The following is a 16694-nucleotide window of genomic DNA, read 5'->3' on the forward strand; positions in this document are numbered from 1 at the left end:
ATCCTGGCTAACACAGTGAAACTCTGTCTCTACTAAAAATACAAAAAATTAGCCGGGCGAGGTGGCGGGCGCCTGTAGTCCAGCTACTCGGGAGGCTGAGGCAGGAGAATGGCATGAACCCAGGAGGCAGAGCTTGCAGTGAGCCGAGATGGCACCACTGCACCCCAGCCTGGGCAACAGGGTGAGACTCCATCTCAAAAAAAAAAACAATTCACCAGATTGATCCATGTGGGAGAAAGGCCAAAAAGAATCAGTGAAAACCTAAACTGGCCCATTCAGGACAGGCAGTATGCAGGGAACGGGAGCCCCCCTCTCAGAGCCACTGAATGACCCTGAAATTCTGGGCTAAGGAAATCGGGGCAGGCCATAACTGCAGAGTGGGGCTAAGGTGCCTCTTTACATGACTCATTCCTGAGGATGGTTCTTCTCGCAGAAGCTGAAGCCAGTTACTGCTGTGCACACTCAGGGGCCACAGGCTGCACCTGGGCAGCAGGGCCTGGGCAAAATCGGGACCACCAAGGTATGCCAGGGCACTCTGAGGGGAACAAGCGTGCTCTGACTGCACCTGGCCTAAGACTGCTCACCCAATCCCACTATGACCAAATCTTGACTGCGACTGGAGTGCTTTTAGCCTGAAAGATGAGGGATGTGAGTGCAAAGCAGAATGAGGCTATTTAAAGCTCTGGCCACGTGAGCAAAAATACTAAGATACAGAACTGGCTCCATTTCCAGTTCATCAGGGACATGATGTCCCTAAAAAGAGACGACACCATCAGCTAGGGACCTCCACCCCCGTCCCACACCATGGTGGCTTTGGCATTCTCCTTTCACACTTCTCTTTCAGAAATAAACTGAGACAAGCCTCGTGAAGCCCACCTGTCTCCCCGGAGACCCGGAGCCGCTGGCCGTTGCAGAAGGCGCCCCGACCCCGCCGGCCCGTGTACAGCCGCTCCTCTGTGCAGTGGTAAATCACTCCGAATTCCAGCTGTGGGCGGCAGAGGCAGGACAGAAAACAAAGCCGGTTCACTCATTTGGTGTGGAAAAAAAACATCGTTATTCAAAGATGAAGGCTGCCCTAGGTGTTAGGATAACACATGACACTGTGACAGAAATTACCTTTCCAAAAGGAACTGAGAAAAAGCAGTGCCTGCATTTAAAATGAGACCTGGACATAAAAGCAAGCTTGCTTTTGCTAAATAACTACATTTTAAAATATATTTGGACTAATAAAGCTTTAAAAATTAACATCAAAACAAGCATTAGTAACCAGAAGTTATTGAAAAAGCTTAATTTTTTAGAAAGGCCCCTTTTGGTGCTGGAAAAAAAGGTTACTTGTGACTCTAACCAAACCCCATAAGAAATCCTCAGAACTGCTGATGGGTGAGGAGAGAATGCATCTGTAAAGCCAGCAGAATCTCAGAAGCCCAAGGACAGCCCCGGCGAGGAAGAGGTGGCGCTGCAGACTGGGGACTGACCCGTGAGCAGGCAGTGCACTGAGCAGCGGCCCCACCGCCCCACATCCGGGGACAACGCGTCAGACACAGCCTCCCAGGATGAAGCAGCAAAAGGAAGAGGTCAGCGTGGAGAAGGACGGGAGCCCACGGCCGCATGCCTCTGTGACCTTTCCTCTACCGACTTTTCACCGCTCAGGGTTAACAAGCGCCAGCGTGCTTGTTTGGCAAGTTAGTGAAGTTTTCACCTCTGTGGAAAATTTGAAAAAACACCCCGGCCAAATGCCTTAGGAAAGCCTTGGCTGGCCCTGGGCTGAGCACAGCCACCCTGGAGCGGACGCCGCAAGCTACAGAGAAAGGGTTTGTTTCTGGGGGTTGGGGGTGTCAGTCAGTCAACGCTATTCAGAGCCTGCAGGTGTCTGGCAGCATTTCGTCATCCTTCCCTTTCCAGTACCCTGGCTTTAAAGGAATCCTCATGACCAGGTCAGTCCTAGAATTCGGCTGGTCCCTGAGGCCTGTGGAGGGCTCCCAGACTGCAGAGGAACGTCCCAGCCCCAGCCCACCACTTTATAAGCCAGGAGCTCCCGTATTCAGTCTAGGAACATAGGACAGCCCCCAGCCGACCCACACAAGGGCGGAGGACCTAGCCAGCTGTTCCAGCAGCCCCTTCGCACAGTCACAGAGCATCAGTCAACCCCTGAAGCACTGCTCAGCCTCCCGCCCACGCTGGGCACCACGATACGATGTCAATCATTGCATCCCTAGACAAACTACAGTATTACAATTCGTATCTTCAGCTTAAGTACTTTGAGATACTTTAGTACTTAACTTTAAATACTTCAACTTAAGTACTTGTCTCAGCTCCCCCGCCTGAGACTGAGGTGAAGCTGCACAGATGCTGCTCTGAAGCAGGGCTGCTTTGGGAAACACAGCACTCAGTCCTATTTAAATAAATCTGTTTCAATTACATAGAAATTAAGGCTCTTCTCAGTGCCGCTGCTTGAATTACTTACTAAGGTTAAAACCTCAGCCCCACGCCTTCCATGCAGGTCCCACAACACTGTGTAGTTCAGAAGGCCTATGGGAACCATGGAAGAGCTACGTTCTCATGCTAATCACCAGAGGAAGATAAGAAAGAATTATTAGAATACTGGGATTGAGGATGTTCTCCAAAAATAAGTGTTCCTTTTAGTTTGTGAGATCACACGCTCTAGGGGTCAGCTGGAGATGCACTTAGACCGTTCACTTAGGACTTCCGCTTCCACAGCAGTGTCACAAAGAGACCCCGGGTAACATGAGGCCAGCCCTCCACAGGGAACAAGGGCCAGCCACAGAGCCCCACCCTGCACACCCCAAAGCCAGTCTGGACTTGTTTATTTTCTCGGATTTGAAACCCACAGGCTTGGATTTGCCAGTCATGATTAAGGCACAGGGCAAACAGCAAACCAGGCGCACGGAGGCTGAAGCCAGAAAGGAAGGATGGCCAGAGGGAGCCCAGGGAGAGGCCCTGGGGACCCAGGCCACACCCGCACCTCTTGTCGAACAGCAAATCCAATGCTAACCGCCACAGTCGGGAATCTGCAAAGGAAAACAGAAAGGTTTACTCTCTGGAAGGAGCGGCAGCGCTCAGGAGCCTTGCGCCGTGCAGCTGCCCGCAGGCTCTGAAGGACCTTCCTACGCTCTGGGTGTGCTGGTTGTTTAAAAACTACTTCCCACAGTTTCACTGACTGCTTCCAAGACAAACAGAATCAACTGACCATGTTGTAAGACAGTTAACCTTGAAAGAAAACAGCACTGTGAAAGTCACAGAAGACTGACGTCACTCAACAACCCTCTGATGCCCAATTAGAAAGGATCTCAATCATCTGTTTTCTGGTTCTCCAGATCTAAAGGGCCAGCAGAGCCCTCCCCAAAGGCCAGATCCAGTCCCAGGTGGGGTGCCAGGCAGGTGGTCCTGGAAGGCACCACAGCCTCCCCATGGGGGCCAGTTCTGAGCCACAGCTCACCTTGTGGCACTGCTAGCATCCCTGTCCCTGCCTGAGTGCCCAGTAGCCAGCTGCAGGGACAGCCATGGCTGCAGACAGTTTTCATGATCAGTTTGCCTGCAGTTTTGTAATTCGGCTATTGCTGCTCAATATCTTCAAAATAATGCTTCCTTTACAGGCAGATCATCGGAGCTTAAAAACAGGCAGGAAAGGCTGGGTACTGCAAACTGACAGGAAAAATGCAAAACCAATTGTACACAAACGCAACTCTGACTGCCGGGGTGTGCGGGACCCTGGGATGAGCCGCTGGCTTCCAGGGCAGATGCACCATGTGCCAGGCCTCACACTTGTTCCCGTGCCCAGGAGCTTTCTCCCACTGCTGTGGCCCAGCACTGGTGGGCACAGGGGTGAACAGGCGCCATCTGAGTGGCAGCTGCTGGTGGCTTTCGGATGTCTTCAGATCACAGTGACCACCACAGCTGTAGCGTGGGGTTCAGGAACTGTCAGAATCAGCTCTGGAGTCTGTTCTGAAACTGCTACTCTTTTCCCAGTCACCTCCCCAGTCCCAGGATATCCCCAGGGGCACAGACAGGAAAGCACTGGAAACTATGTCTCCGGAGCCACTGAAGACCCTTGGATAGACATGTGGCCTTCACCACGTGACAGGGCTTCACCTGCCGTGTCACCATCATGAGCACCCTGGAACCACAAGCAGGCAGAAGCAATGAGGCTCCACTCAGTGACATACTCTGGGAGGAGAGCCCTGGGAAGGATCATGCTTTTGTTAAAATGAGAGGAGAGATGGATGACACATTTGCTGGCACCAGATGGCACGACTCCACTGCCTCAAAAGGGTCACCTTGTGTAGGCACAACTGAATTCCCGAGGCAACTCACTTAGAAAAAGGCCGTGCTTAGCATGGAGTAACTTCATGTTTTACATATAAACGTGCCATCAGAGGCAGATCATAAAGGAGCCCACACCGGGTTCTGCTCACCTCCTGCTCAGCGCGTGCAGCCCAGTGTGCTGGCTTGGCGGGCACTGTGAGCGCAGGAGCCGCGAGCCGCCCGCCCATGGAAGGGGAATCTCTCCAGGGTTCTCCAGAGCTGGAGAACTACCCTCTGTGAAAGCCACGTCGTGCTCTGTGCCCCAGGTCCCCAGCCACCTGTGCGTGTAGACAGGCAGTGCAGCACCATCACCCGCCCGTCAGAGAACGCCTGTGGTCGTGTCCCTGTCACCCGTCAGAGAACGCCTGTGGTCGTGTCCCTGTCACCTTCACATCCCTGTCACTGCCCCATCCCCGAAGCTCCGTTCCCTTCACCTCCCCACATGGGCCCCCCTGACCTCCCCAAACCTCCTGCTTTTTGTAACCACGAGGTTTGCTTTCATACAGGAAGTGGCTCTCAAATCTCACCTGTGACAGGCCACTCTCTACACCTCGGGCCCGGCCACTGTGGGGCAGCACAGGCTTTGTATCCCAACCTCACCTTTTTCTCCAGTGGGGGTGGGGTGTGAGGGGAGTCAGACTCCTCGAAGGGGTCCTCGTTAAATGCAACGCAACATTTTTAACGTAACAAACTGGTTTTTAAACAAGTGCAGATTTCCTTACATACTCCAAGAGCCTCTCACAAATGGAAAATCTTATTTTAAAAATATCAAGATGTGATCATCTTTCTAATGAGACTATGAGCCTACTATAGGTTTGTTTATATATTCCTGCCTTAAAAAAATGCTGCTTTTGAAAAGACAAAATCTCACGGAAGAAGACGTGTTAAGCCCTGCAACGGAGACGACCCCTGCCCAGCTCACCTGTGCACAAAATTGCAGGTACCGTCGATGGGGTCGATGATCCAGGTCGGGTTGTGGGTGAGCACACACTTGGCCCCAGAAGCCGCGGCCTCTTCTGCAATGAACCTGCAGTGGAGGAACCCAGCCTGAGAAAATGCACCGAGGACACAGAACAACGTGCCTCAGATTGCTTCCAGTCCCGTTAAAGAAAAAGGTGGCACAGCAAACAGATGTCATTATGGCTTCTCTGGGTCAAACAGAGGCAGAGTCTTTAAACAACCATGTGCTTTTTGACCTGCCTGCCAGCCAACCTACTCAGCAGAGTTTCGAACACAGAGTGGCACCTCAGTGCCGGCGTTCGGAAACAGCACCAGGGATGCCAGCAGGCCAGGCAGAGAAACGCAAGCGTGAAGAACACTGGAAAACAAATCTTCGGAGGCAAAACTAAACTCGGCTTTAACTTCAGTCTGGAGGGGAGGAGGCTGAGAGAGGACCAAGCAAGGTGCCCCAGGACTCTGACTTTGATTCTCCCAGTCGGTGCTGATACCTGGGCACCGAGGGGTTAAATGTCTCTTGTAACTGAGACCTCCCACGTCTGCACCCAGCCTGGCTCACCTGAACTGCAGACACAGGTGACAAACAGAGCCCCCACCCTGCAGCTGGGTCATTTCCCAAAGGTGCCCTTCCTGCCCTGCTGTCTGACTTCTCTGGTTTTTTCATTGTTTCTTAAGAGAGAGGGTCTTGATGTGTTGCCCAGGCTGGAGTGCAGTGGTATCGTCATAGCTCGTGCAGCCTCCAACTCCTGGATTCAAGCAACCCTCCTGCTTTGTTCTCCCAAGCAGCTGGGACTACAGACACATACCAACACATTCAGCTGATACTTTTATTTTTGTAGAGATGGGGTCTTGCTACATTGGCCAGTCACAAATCCAGCTTCCCTCTGGGAGCAAGCAAGGGTGGGGCTGCAGGAAGGAGAGAGGCTGGGACACTCCCTGCCCACCCCGGCCTCATGTGCCCTGTGCAGGCTGCACTCCTCCATGTGGCCTCCTTGACACACTCCTGCTAGAGGGACATGGGCTGCCTGCTCCTGCACTCTGCAGCAGGCCCTGGGCTGGCCCCTCCTTCGTAATGAGTCCCTCTGCAAACAAGGACCCTTGAGTGTGCATCTGTCCTGCTAGGAACCTGACCGAGACAATGTCCTCTCAAGATTCACCTGCACAGAAGGGAACTCCTGGTTTCTCTATTGCCTCTACCTCCACAAACGGTACCTCCCAGCACGCCCTGCTCAGGCCAAAAACAAGGGAACGCACTGTCGCCCCATGGACTGTCACCCTTTCTCCTGCAACCCCCCCACACGCAGGCCCACACACACGGAAGGTGCCTGTGGTCAGGTGTGTTCGCAGGTCCACCTTCTGCAGGCTGGTCCCTGTGGAGCTGGCCACTGCTTATACCTTCCAAAGGCATTCTCAGGATCAAAGAGCAGACCAGATCTAAAGCATTCAGGGCAGTGCTTTGCACACTTTCGGACTGTCCCAAGTTCACTAAGGGTGGGGCCTTGGGCAGGCGCTGAGCAAACACCTGTTCTGTGCATGACTGTGGCCTTGCTGAGAGGTTTTCTATCCGGTTCCTGTGCCGGGTTCACACGTGCACTAGAGAAAAAGGAGACCTGCAGAGAATAAGAAGAAAAAATGACTGAAAAGCAAGCCAGGCGCGGTGGCTCCCGCCCGTAATCCCAGCACTGTGGGAGGCCGAGGCGGGCAGATCACCTGAGGCCAGGAGTTGGAGACCAGCCTGGCCAACATGGTGAAACCCCGTCTCTACTAAAAACACAAAAATCAGCGGGGTGTGTTGGCGGCACCTGTAATCCCAGCTACTTGAGACTAAGAGAGGAGAACTGCTTGAACCCGGGAGGCGGAGGTTGCAGTGAGCCTAACGTTGCAGTGAGCTGAGATCACACTACTGCAGTCCAGCCTGGGAGCGCGAGACCCCGTCTCAAAAAAAAAAAAACGAAAAATAAGTAAAAACACAAAAATTAGCTGGCGGTGGTGGTACACGCCTATAATCCCAGCTGCTCGGGAGTCTGAGGCAGAGAATCACTTGAACCCAGGAGGGGAGGGATACAGTGAGCCAAGATCACACCACTGCACTCCAGCCTGGGCGACAAGGGTGAGACTCCGTCTCAAAAAAAAAAAAAAGGAAACGCCCCATGTCCTGGTGTTTGTTTGGTGCATTATCCATCATGGTCATCAGCCACCTGGAAGCCACTTTCCCTGCACGAACCACGAACCATGTGGTCTAAGATTTGGCATCAATGAACTTTTGGATAAGACTGACGAGATGTTGGTGTGAATGGAAAGACTGAAATGAAACCTCTGTGACTGCTCAGCCCCTTACAGTAGCCAGTCACCCCCTATGGCTGCTTACATTTGAATTAAACAAAGACCTCAGTTCCTCAGTCTCATGAGCCACCTTTCAAGGGCTTGGCAGTCGTGTGGGTGAGCGGCCACCACTGTGGACACAGCAGACGGGGGCCACCCCTGCAGCAACAGACAGAGCCACTGGCAATGCTGTCCTCCCTCCGTGATGCTGAGAGGAAACAGCAGGCATCTCAGGGTGTTCCATGTCACTCTTTTTTGAGACAGAGTCTCGCCCTGTCGCCCAGACTGGAGTGCAATGGCGTGATCTCAGCTCACTGCAACCTCCGCCTCCTGGGTTCAAGCGATTCTCCTGCCTCGGCCTCACGAGTAGGTGGGATTACAGGCGTGCACCACACACCTGACTAATTTTTTGTATCTTTAGTGGAGACGGGGTTTCACCATGTTGGCCAGGCTGGTCTTGAACTCCTGACCTCGTGATACACCCACCTCAGCCTCCCAAAGTGCTGGGATTGCAGGTGTGAGCCACCACGCCCGGCCCAATGTCACTTTTCTATGCACAGGAGCTGCCGCACACACTGTAACCTGGTTCCATCCACTCTGGGACCATCCTTCCATTGCTCGGTTATGAAGTTCAGGTACGGGATGCAGAGTCATCCAGCCCCTCCATTTTGCTGATAAATTATCTAGAAATACACCCCTGGAGGCCGGGCGCGGTGGCTCAAGCCTGTAATCCCAGCACTTTGGGAGGCCGAGACGGGCGGATCACGAGGTCAGGAGATCGAGACCATCCTGGCTAACACTGTGAAACCCCGTCTCTACTAAAAAATACAAAAAAAAAATTGCCAGGCGAGGTGGCGGGCGCCTGTAGTCCCAGCTACTCCGGAGGCTGAGGCAGGAGAGCGGCGTAAACCCGGGAGGCGGAGCTTGCAGTTGGCTGAGATCCGGCCACTGCACTCCAGCCCAGGCGACAGAGCGAGACTCCGCCTCAAAAAAAAAAAAAAAAAAAAAAAAAAAGGAATACGCCCCTGGGATATGACAAGTGCATACACGCATCATCTCAGGCTGTGCCACCTCCTCCCTGGCCCCCTAGAGAAACCCACAAATGAGTAGGGGCTTCTGAGCCAAGAAGACCAGGTCAGGTCAAGCCAAGGGCACTGAGCAAGACACCCAAGCAATCCTCAGCTGTTCCTGGAGAGCCCGGGCAGGCTCAGTCTGCCCCTGGAGCTTTCAGCCTGGCCAGGCAAGGCAGATGAGATGCGATGAACCCAGGCCTCTGGTTCTTCATCTACACGGCATGCCTTGCTCCTTTCAGGAACTGCCTCTCCACTATCAGTTGCCCACATGCTTCGGGGTCAGGTGATGCACAGGCCCACCAGCCAGAGCCCCTGCTCAGGAACTGGGGCTCCCCAAACAGATCTAGGAGGAACAAATGGTGGGTAGAAGCCACAATGGCAGGTGGGGCAGGGGGTGGGGAGCCTGTCTCCTGAGCACAGCAGCATGCACGTGACACACAGATGATGATTCCACTTAGGGCGTGACCATGAGTGCTGTCAGCACTGCCTGTTTTCCTAGAAATTTCAGGCACTAAATCTGTTTTCCATGCCTTCTGTAGCTACGTGACTTTCCTCTTCTGCAATGCTTGCAATGACGTTTTTAAAGAAAACACTCCACACCCTGAAAACACACACACAAGGAGCAACTGCAAAAGCTTCAACTGGGCACAAGGTTGACAAAGCAGTGAACAGACATGACTCAGGTCCAGAGGGACTAGAAATGACTCAGGCACAAAGGTAAGTTTCTAAGAAACTGAGGAGGAGGCCGGGCGCGGTGGCTCAAGCCTGTAATCCCAGCACTTTGGGAGGCCGAGACGGGCGGATCACGAGGTCAGGAGATCGAGACCATCCTGGCTAACACGGTGAAACCCCGTCTCTACTAAAAATACAAAAACTAGCCGGGCGAGGTGGCGGGCGCCTGTAGTCCCAGCTACTCCGGAGGCTGAGGCAGGAGAATGGCATAAACCCGGGAGGCAGAGCTTGCAGTGAGCTGAGATCCAGCCACTGCACTCCAGTCCGGGCGACAGAGCGAGACTCCGCCTCAAAAAAAAAAAAAAAAAAAAAGAAACTGAGGAGGAATGTGCAATTCTTCTCCTTTTCAAACCTGACTTCAAGTAGGAACCTGAAACAGTGCAAAGAAGACCGCCCGTGAGCCCTGAAGGAGGAGGCAGTGTGGGTCTGCATGCACTGACACCCCACACCCATGACAGCTCAGGCTGCAGCACCCAGACCACCCACACAGCATGCCCACGTGCCTCCCAGGATGCTCGGGAGCAGGAGCTGTGTCTGTTCATTTGCCAGACGTGTGGGACTCTCTTTAAGGAAGTCACCAGCTTGTTTTCCCAGCAGCAACTATTATGTCAGTTAATCTGTTAACAAAGCTTCCGCTCTGTGTAACCTTCATTATTTATCTATTTGTTTTTAGGTTCATTTAGTGTAACCCAGCAAGTACTTATAGAAATCTTTTTTTTTTTTTCTTGGAGACACGGTCTCGCTCTGTCAGCCAGGCTGGATTGCAGTGGCACAATAATGGCTTACTGCAGCCACAAACCACTGGGCTCAAGCAATCCTCCTGCCTCAGCCTCCTGAGCAGCTGGGACCACAGGCATCACCATACCTGACTGACTGCCTCACATTTTTTATGAGAATAACTCTAAGTACCCACATTGAGCACTGGATGTTTTTCAGCAGCTGATCATTCATACTCTACAGCTGTCTTCCTCGTCACCCACCTTGTGTACAACTCTGCCCATGAGCCTGCCTGCCCGCCTGCAAGGTGGCACGCATCCCCTTCCCACCTGCCTCATGCTTGTGGGCAGCAGGGAGCAGGGCTTCTGCACTGCCTGGCTGCAGCGGTGTGAAGCCAGCAGAGGCGTGAACTGCGCTTGGTCTTTGCAGGCACCACAAATACTTCCCTGGTACATGGGAAGAGATGTACAATTTTTATTCACTTAAACCTGATTTTACTCATGTAGGAAGCAAATACCTGTGAAACAGAATATTCTACAGCTCTCTGCAGAGGGAGTGGAGAGAGTCTGCTCTGCAGACACGACTGTGGACAGATGTATGAAATCATAAAGACTTTCCTAAAAGCCACTGGAACATCTACATAAAATCCACCATATAGGCTGGGCATGGTGGCTCGCGCCTGTAATTCCAGCACTCTGGGAGGCCGAGGTGGGTGGATCACTTGAGGTCAGGAGTTCAAGACCAGCCTGGCCAACATGGTGAAACCCCATCTCTACTAAAAATATGAAAATTACCCGGACATAGTGGTGCATGCCTGTAATCCCAGGTACTTGGGAGAGTGAGACAGGAGAATCGGTTGAACCCGGGAGGCAGAGGTTGCAGTGAGCCAAGATTGCACCACTGCACTCCAGCCTGGGCTACAGAGCAAGATTCCATCTCAAAAAAGGAAAAAAGAAAAAAAAAAAATATATATATATATATAAATAGGAAAAAAAACCAATGCACATGACTAAACTTAGGGAAAAAAAGAACATTCCATATCCCTATCCAATAGACAAGAGGAAAATAGCAACTGGGTTAAGGCCAAAAGTTTGGTAACAAGTTTATTATAGAATATTATATCCTACTGCATAATTGAACCACTTTTCTTTTTTAAAAAAAATAGTTTTAACAAACCCTCCTTATAATGTTGACAGCCAAGTGCCTTTAAGCCTCTTTTTTTTTCTTTTTTTTTTTTTCTGGCTACTTAGTCTGTTTAGTCTGTGACAGGAAGGTCAGGATCATCCCTGCAGTCCACAAAGGAGATGATTTATGATACTCTGTCCCCATCTTCACAAGCCACTGCCCAGTGGGAAAGCAGCTGGATGTCAGTCTCCAGCTGGTGGTGGCTGGGAGCATGTTTTTCCCATGTCAAGGACTCTGATGTTTTGCTTGACTCACGCATTCAACAGACACTGCTCTGTGACGGGCACTGCAGGCAGCAGGTTACATAGCGGCTCTGGAGCAGGGCTGGGAAGACAGCTAAAAATACTAGACCCTTGAGCTGCCGGCCTCATCTCTGGGCCCAGGCCAACCCAGAGAAGCTCCAACAGGCTGCTCCGTGGAAGGAACAAGGACAGGGTTTCTATCACTATAGTTCCGGGATGCTACTGAATCTTTTCCAAGTAGCTACACTTGTATCTCACTCAAAAACATCATCTGAAAACAGGTTCAGGCATCCCACAAAGCCAGGGCATGGCAGGAGACAGCTAACGTGGCCAAGGCCAACAGCAGGCTCCAAAGACCCAGCCTATAAAAGCTCGGCCTTAGCGTGCTAGTTTGCTTTTTTATTTTTATTTTTATTTTTATTTGTGAGATGGAGTCTCATTGAGATGTCCAAGCAGGAGTGCAATCTCGGCTCACTGCAACCTCCGCTTCCCAGGTTCAAGCGATTCTCCTGCCTAAGCCTCCCAAGTACCTGGGACTACAGGCATGCGCCACCATGCCCAGCTAATTTGCTTTCATATTTTTAGTAGAGACAGGGTTTCACCATATTGGCCAAGCTGGTCTTGAACTCCTGATCTCAAGCTACCCACCCACCTCGGCCTCTGAAAGTGCTGGGATTACAGGAATGAGTCTCTGCGCCCAGCCCTGATTTGCTTTTTGTCATGTTATGAGTTCAATGCTGGGACCTCAAGGATGACCATGGTCAGGTCCCTCGTTCACAGGTGAGGAGTTTGAGACCCTAAGTGATAAGATTTGCCTAAGCTGCTAGGGCCACTGACAGAAGCAAGTTTGTTTATTTATTTATTTATTTTTAGACAGAGTTTTGTTCTTGTTCCCCAGGCTGGAGCAAATGGTGGGATCTCAGTTCACTGCAACCTCCACCTCCCAGGTTCAAGCGATTCTCCTGCCTCAGCTTCCTGAGTAGCTGGGATTACAGGCACACGCTACCACGCCCAGCTAATTTTCTGTATTTTTAGTAGAGATGGGGTTTCATCATGTTGGCCAGGCTGGTCTCAAACGCCTGACCTCAGGTGATTCACCCGCCTTGGCCTCCCAAAGTGTAGGGACTGCAGGCTGAGCCACCGCACCCGGCCTATGTATTTTTTTGTTTTGAGACAGGGTCTCACTCCGTTGCCCAGGTTGCAGTGCAGTGGGGTTTCTCATAGTGGCTGCACCAGTTTACATTCTCACCAACAGTCTGCAAGGGTTCATTTTAATCTACATTTATCTTTTAAGATAAGGTCTTGCTCTATCACCCAGGCTAGACTGCAGTGGCAGCATCACAGCTCGACCTCCAGGACTCAAGCGAGCCTCCCGCCTCAGCCTCCCAAGTAGCTGGGAACATAAGCGTGCACCAGCATGCCCAGCTAATTATTTTTTTGTAGAGATGGAGATTTACCACGTTGCCCAGGCTGGTCTCAAACTCCTGGGCTCAAGCAATCCTCTGACCTTGGCCTCCCGAAGTGCTAGCATTACAGGCGTGAGCCACTGCACCCCACCAGAAGCAAGTTTAAACCTTATCATTCTTTGATTCAGTCTACACCTGTCTTCCAGGTCAAGGACCAAACCTTTGGATTTCATGGATGAGTGATATAAAATAATAAAACTGGGGAGCCTGTATCAGGTTTTTTAAAAAATGTCTATCTGGGCCGGGCGCGGTGGCTCAAGCCTGTAATCCCAGCACTTTGGGAGGCCGAGACGGGCGGATCACGAGGTCAGGAGATCGAGACCATCCTGGCTAACACGGTGAAACCCCCGTCTCTACTAAAAAATACAAAAATCTAGCCGGGAGAGGTGGCGGGCGCCTGTAGTCCCAGCTACTCGGGAGGCTGAGGCAGGAGAATGGCGGGAACCCGGGAGGCGGAGCTTGCAGTGAGCTGAGATCTGGCCACTGCACTCCAGCCTGGGCGACAGAGCGAGACTCCGTCTCAAAAAAAAAATGTCTATCTTAAGTCTATCTTTAATATCATTTCATGAAAGACTAAAATCAAGGAAAGAGAAAAGCTTAGAATAAAAGCCTTTCCTAAGGCAGGATGAGAAACAACTTCGTATTAAATATATTGTTTAAGGGATATATTTAAATACTTTGAAAGCAGAAAAAAATCACAATGTCCTGTTTTATAATATGTATACAATTTTCTGTCATCACAAATTTATCAATTTTTCTATTATCTAAAATACAATTAAATCCCCAAGATTTACTTTCTTTTTAAACTTAGTCATTGGCAAAAACACTCACTTCACATAAATATGCTGAAAAACAACTTCATTTGATCTCAATTTTTGAGGCACACCGAGCAGGGCTGGAAAAACCGCTTTCACCATGTCTGCACATTCACCCTCAGAGCTGGGGAAGAGGGGGGTGACACACAGACTGGGGCTGACCGTGGTACGGCCAGAGTCCACTGGCTTGTGGGCTGAAGTCTGGGAACCCCAGCTTTCAATCCCTGATTCCCGGACAGGTGTGTGGGTCGGACCCCACCAGGGGGCCTTTTCAGAGATGGAGGCTGGTGTCCGCCCCGGGCACGCTCCCAGGTGAGCCTGCCTCACCCTACCCATAATCCCCTGCTCTGGGTCATGGTTTGGCAAAGGAGCTCTGGAGCCTGGCGGTCCCTGGCAACCCTCAGGCTGCAAGGGCGGAGGGAGGTACCTGTGCTCACCCCATAATACATTAACTTTTACCTTGTGTACACAACAGCGAGTATCTAAATTTACCTTTTACAAATGGAACCGACTGCACACGTTAACACAACAGTGGGTTGCATGCAATCTCAGAGTGCGGTTTGTCCAAGTGACCTGACTGAAACACATCACAGCCCCAGTAACTTCACCGTGCCTGGTCCTGCATCTCCTCCAAGCCGCTACCAGACCCCACACAGATGAGCCAGCCCTCCCCTGCCACGGCCACACGGATCATCACCACAGATACCTCCAGGCCAATATGGTTAATAAAGGACCTGGAAACAGCCGGCTCATTACTGCAGCATGTTTCCTCTCAAAGAATCCATATGATAAATTCTTTTGATATTGCCCTTTGATTAAAATTAGGTTTATTTATTTATTTTTCAAGATGGAGTCTTGTTCTGTCACACAGGCTGGAGTGCAGTGGTGTGATCTTGGCTCATTGCAACCTCCACCTCTCAGGTTCAAGCAATTCTTCTGCCTCAGCCTCCCGAGTAGCTGGGACTACAGGCCCACGCCACCACAACGGGCTAATATTTGTATTCTTAGTAGGGACAAGGTTTCATCATGTTGTTCAGGCTGGTCTCGAACTCCTGACCTCATGATCTGCCCGCCTCAGCCTCCCAAAGTGCTGGGATTACAGGTGTGAGCCACCCTAAAATTAGGTTTTAAAAGGCTTTTTAAAAATCACAAACACTGGGGCCGGGTGCGGCGACTCACGTCTGTAATCCTAGCACTTTGGGAGGCCGGGGCGGGCAGATCATGAGGTCAGGAGATCAAGACCATCCTGGCTAACACGGTGAAACCCCGTCTCTACTAAATATACAAAAAAATAGCTGGGCGTGGTGGCGGGCACCTGTAGTCCCAGAAGCTCAGGAGGCTGAGGCAGGAGAATGGCGTGAACCCAGGAGGTGGAGGTTTCAGTGAGCCAAGATAGCGCCACTCCAGCCAGGATGACAGAGCAACACTCCGTCTCCAAAAAAAAAAAAAAAAAATTAACAAACACTTTACATTCTATAACTATTGTATCCAATGCCAGGGATCCTGACCTCAAGCAGAGTAAAGAAATAGGAAGTAAGAGAAGCTTAAACTCAAAGGTTGTCAACAAAACAAACATGAGCCACCAGCAGACTGAAATTCAGAGGGAAAGCTGGTAACCTTGAGATAACCTAACAAGTTAGAAAGAAACGACGGGAAAAAAGGAAGGTAATGTTTTAACACTGGCTTGTTCTTTCATTTATATAATCATTCACAGGAAAAAAAAAAAAAAAAAAAAGACCCAGGTGGAGTGGCTCCTGTAATCCCAGCTGCTCAGGTGGCTGAAGCAGGAGGATCACCTGAACCCAGGAGTTCAGGCTGCAGTGAGCTATGATCACACCACTGCACTCCAACCTGGGCAACTGAGAAAGACCCTCTCTTAAAAAATGTATAAAAATAAATGTGAAGAAAAGTATTTTAAGCCTACCATGTGCTGAATGGACACTGAGGGAGATTACCATCTATATTTCTGCCACCTAAGTCCATATAAACCTGGAACCTGACAGCTGTAATACCCTACAGCCAGAAATCCAATAACTGGTATTCCCGTTTTTAGATTAAACATCTTTAAGAGATTCTACATAACGAAGAAAAAAGATCCGTTGCATCCAAGGTACTGGTCTTCAACATCTACACTGCAGAACTCCAGAGGTGAGGGAGGGGCCTCAGAACCCCCCAGACTTAAAGAAGATGTTTCAATCTGGAGTTCATGGCTCCCTTGAAACGCTATGCAAAAGGCTGTGTAAATATTTTAATTTTTCTGAACAAAAGATTAATAACTAGCATCAAATACTCAAAGGGTGACCCCAGAAAGGTTAAGAGGTGCTCATACAGGCCTCCTGTGGGGACAGCTCTGGGGCCCAGCTATGGCAGCCACCCCCACTGTGCCCTCTGGCCTGGGGGAGGTGCATCACTAAGCACTGGTGGTGGGCCAGGGACCCGACGCGGCTGCCAGTGCCACTCGGCATCCCATCCTCCTGGGAAAGTTGCCCGGGCAGCTGGGCAAGCACAGGCCACCAGGGGACATCACCACTCCAGGCTTCTTAGGGTGGGTCACACTTCGAGTGGGTCCTTCCAGAAATAACAAATGGTTTGGTACAGGGGTGCAAGGAGCTTTTCCTGAGCATATGTTGCAGAAAGAGCTGCTTCGATATTCATAAGAGGCTGCATTGACATGATGGTTGTTGAGTGTGCTTACTAAGTAACAGACAAACTGCAGATTAGGCTGCATGGCTTAGGGCTTCACGTCCGGCCACATCAACGCATGGCGGAGCCTGTGACCCCGGCAGACCCTGCGTTCTCTAACACATGGCAGAGCCCCCCGACCCCGGCGGACCCTGCGTTCTCTAACACATGGCAGAGCCC

At 51.1% G+C, this 16694-nt stretch overlaps 1 protein-coding gene across 2 annotated transcripts in view; it reads right to left on the minus strand.

Annotated features, from left to right (window-relative positions):
* Positions 1–16694, minus strand: part of IMPA2 (inositol monophosphatase 2) — a 50564-nt gene that overhangs the window by 14934 nt on the left and 18936 nt on the right. For both annotated transcript variants that reach the window (XM_023228536.2, XM_023228537.2), the window contains exons 3-5: positions 5246–5350; positions 2984–3029; positions 877–985 (exon numbers count right to left, since the gene is read on the minus strand). In XM_023228536.2, coding sequence (XP_023084304.1) covers positions 877–985; positions 2984–3029; positions 5246–5350 — 260 coding nt within the window. The remainder of the gene's footprint in view (positions 1–876; positions 986–2983; positions 3030–5245; positions 5351–16694) is intronic.

The sequence above is a fragment of the Piliocolobus tephrosceles genome, chromosome 18, assembly GCF_002776525.5.
Source record: "Piliocolobus tephrosceles isolate RC106 chromosome 18, ASM277652v3, whole genome shotgun sequence".
Taxonomy (NCBI): domain Eukaryota; kingdom Metazoa; phylum Chordata; class Mammalia; order Primates; family Cercopithecidae; genus Piliocolobus; species Piliocolobus tephrosceles.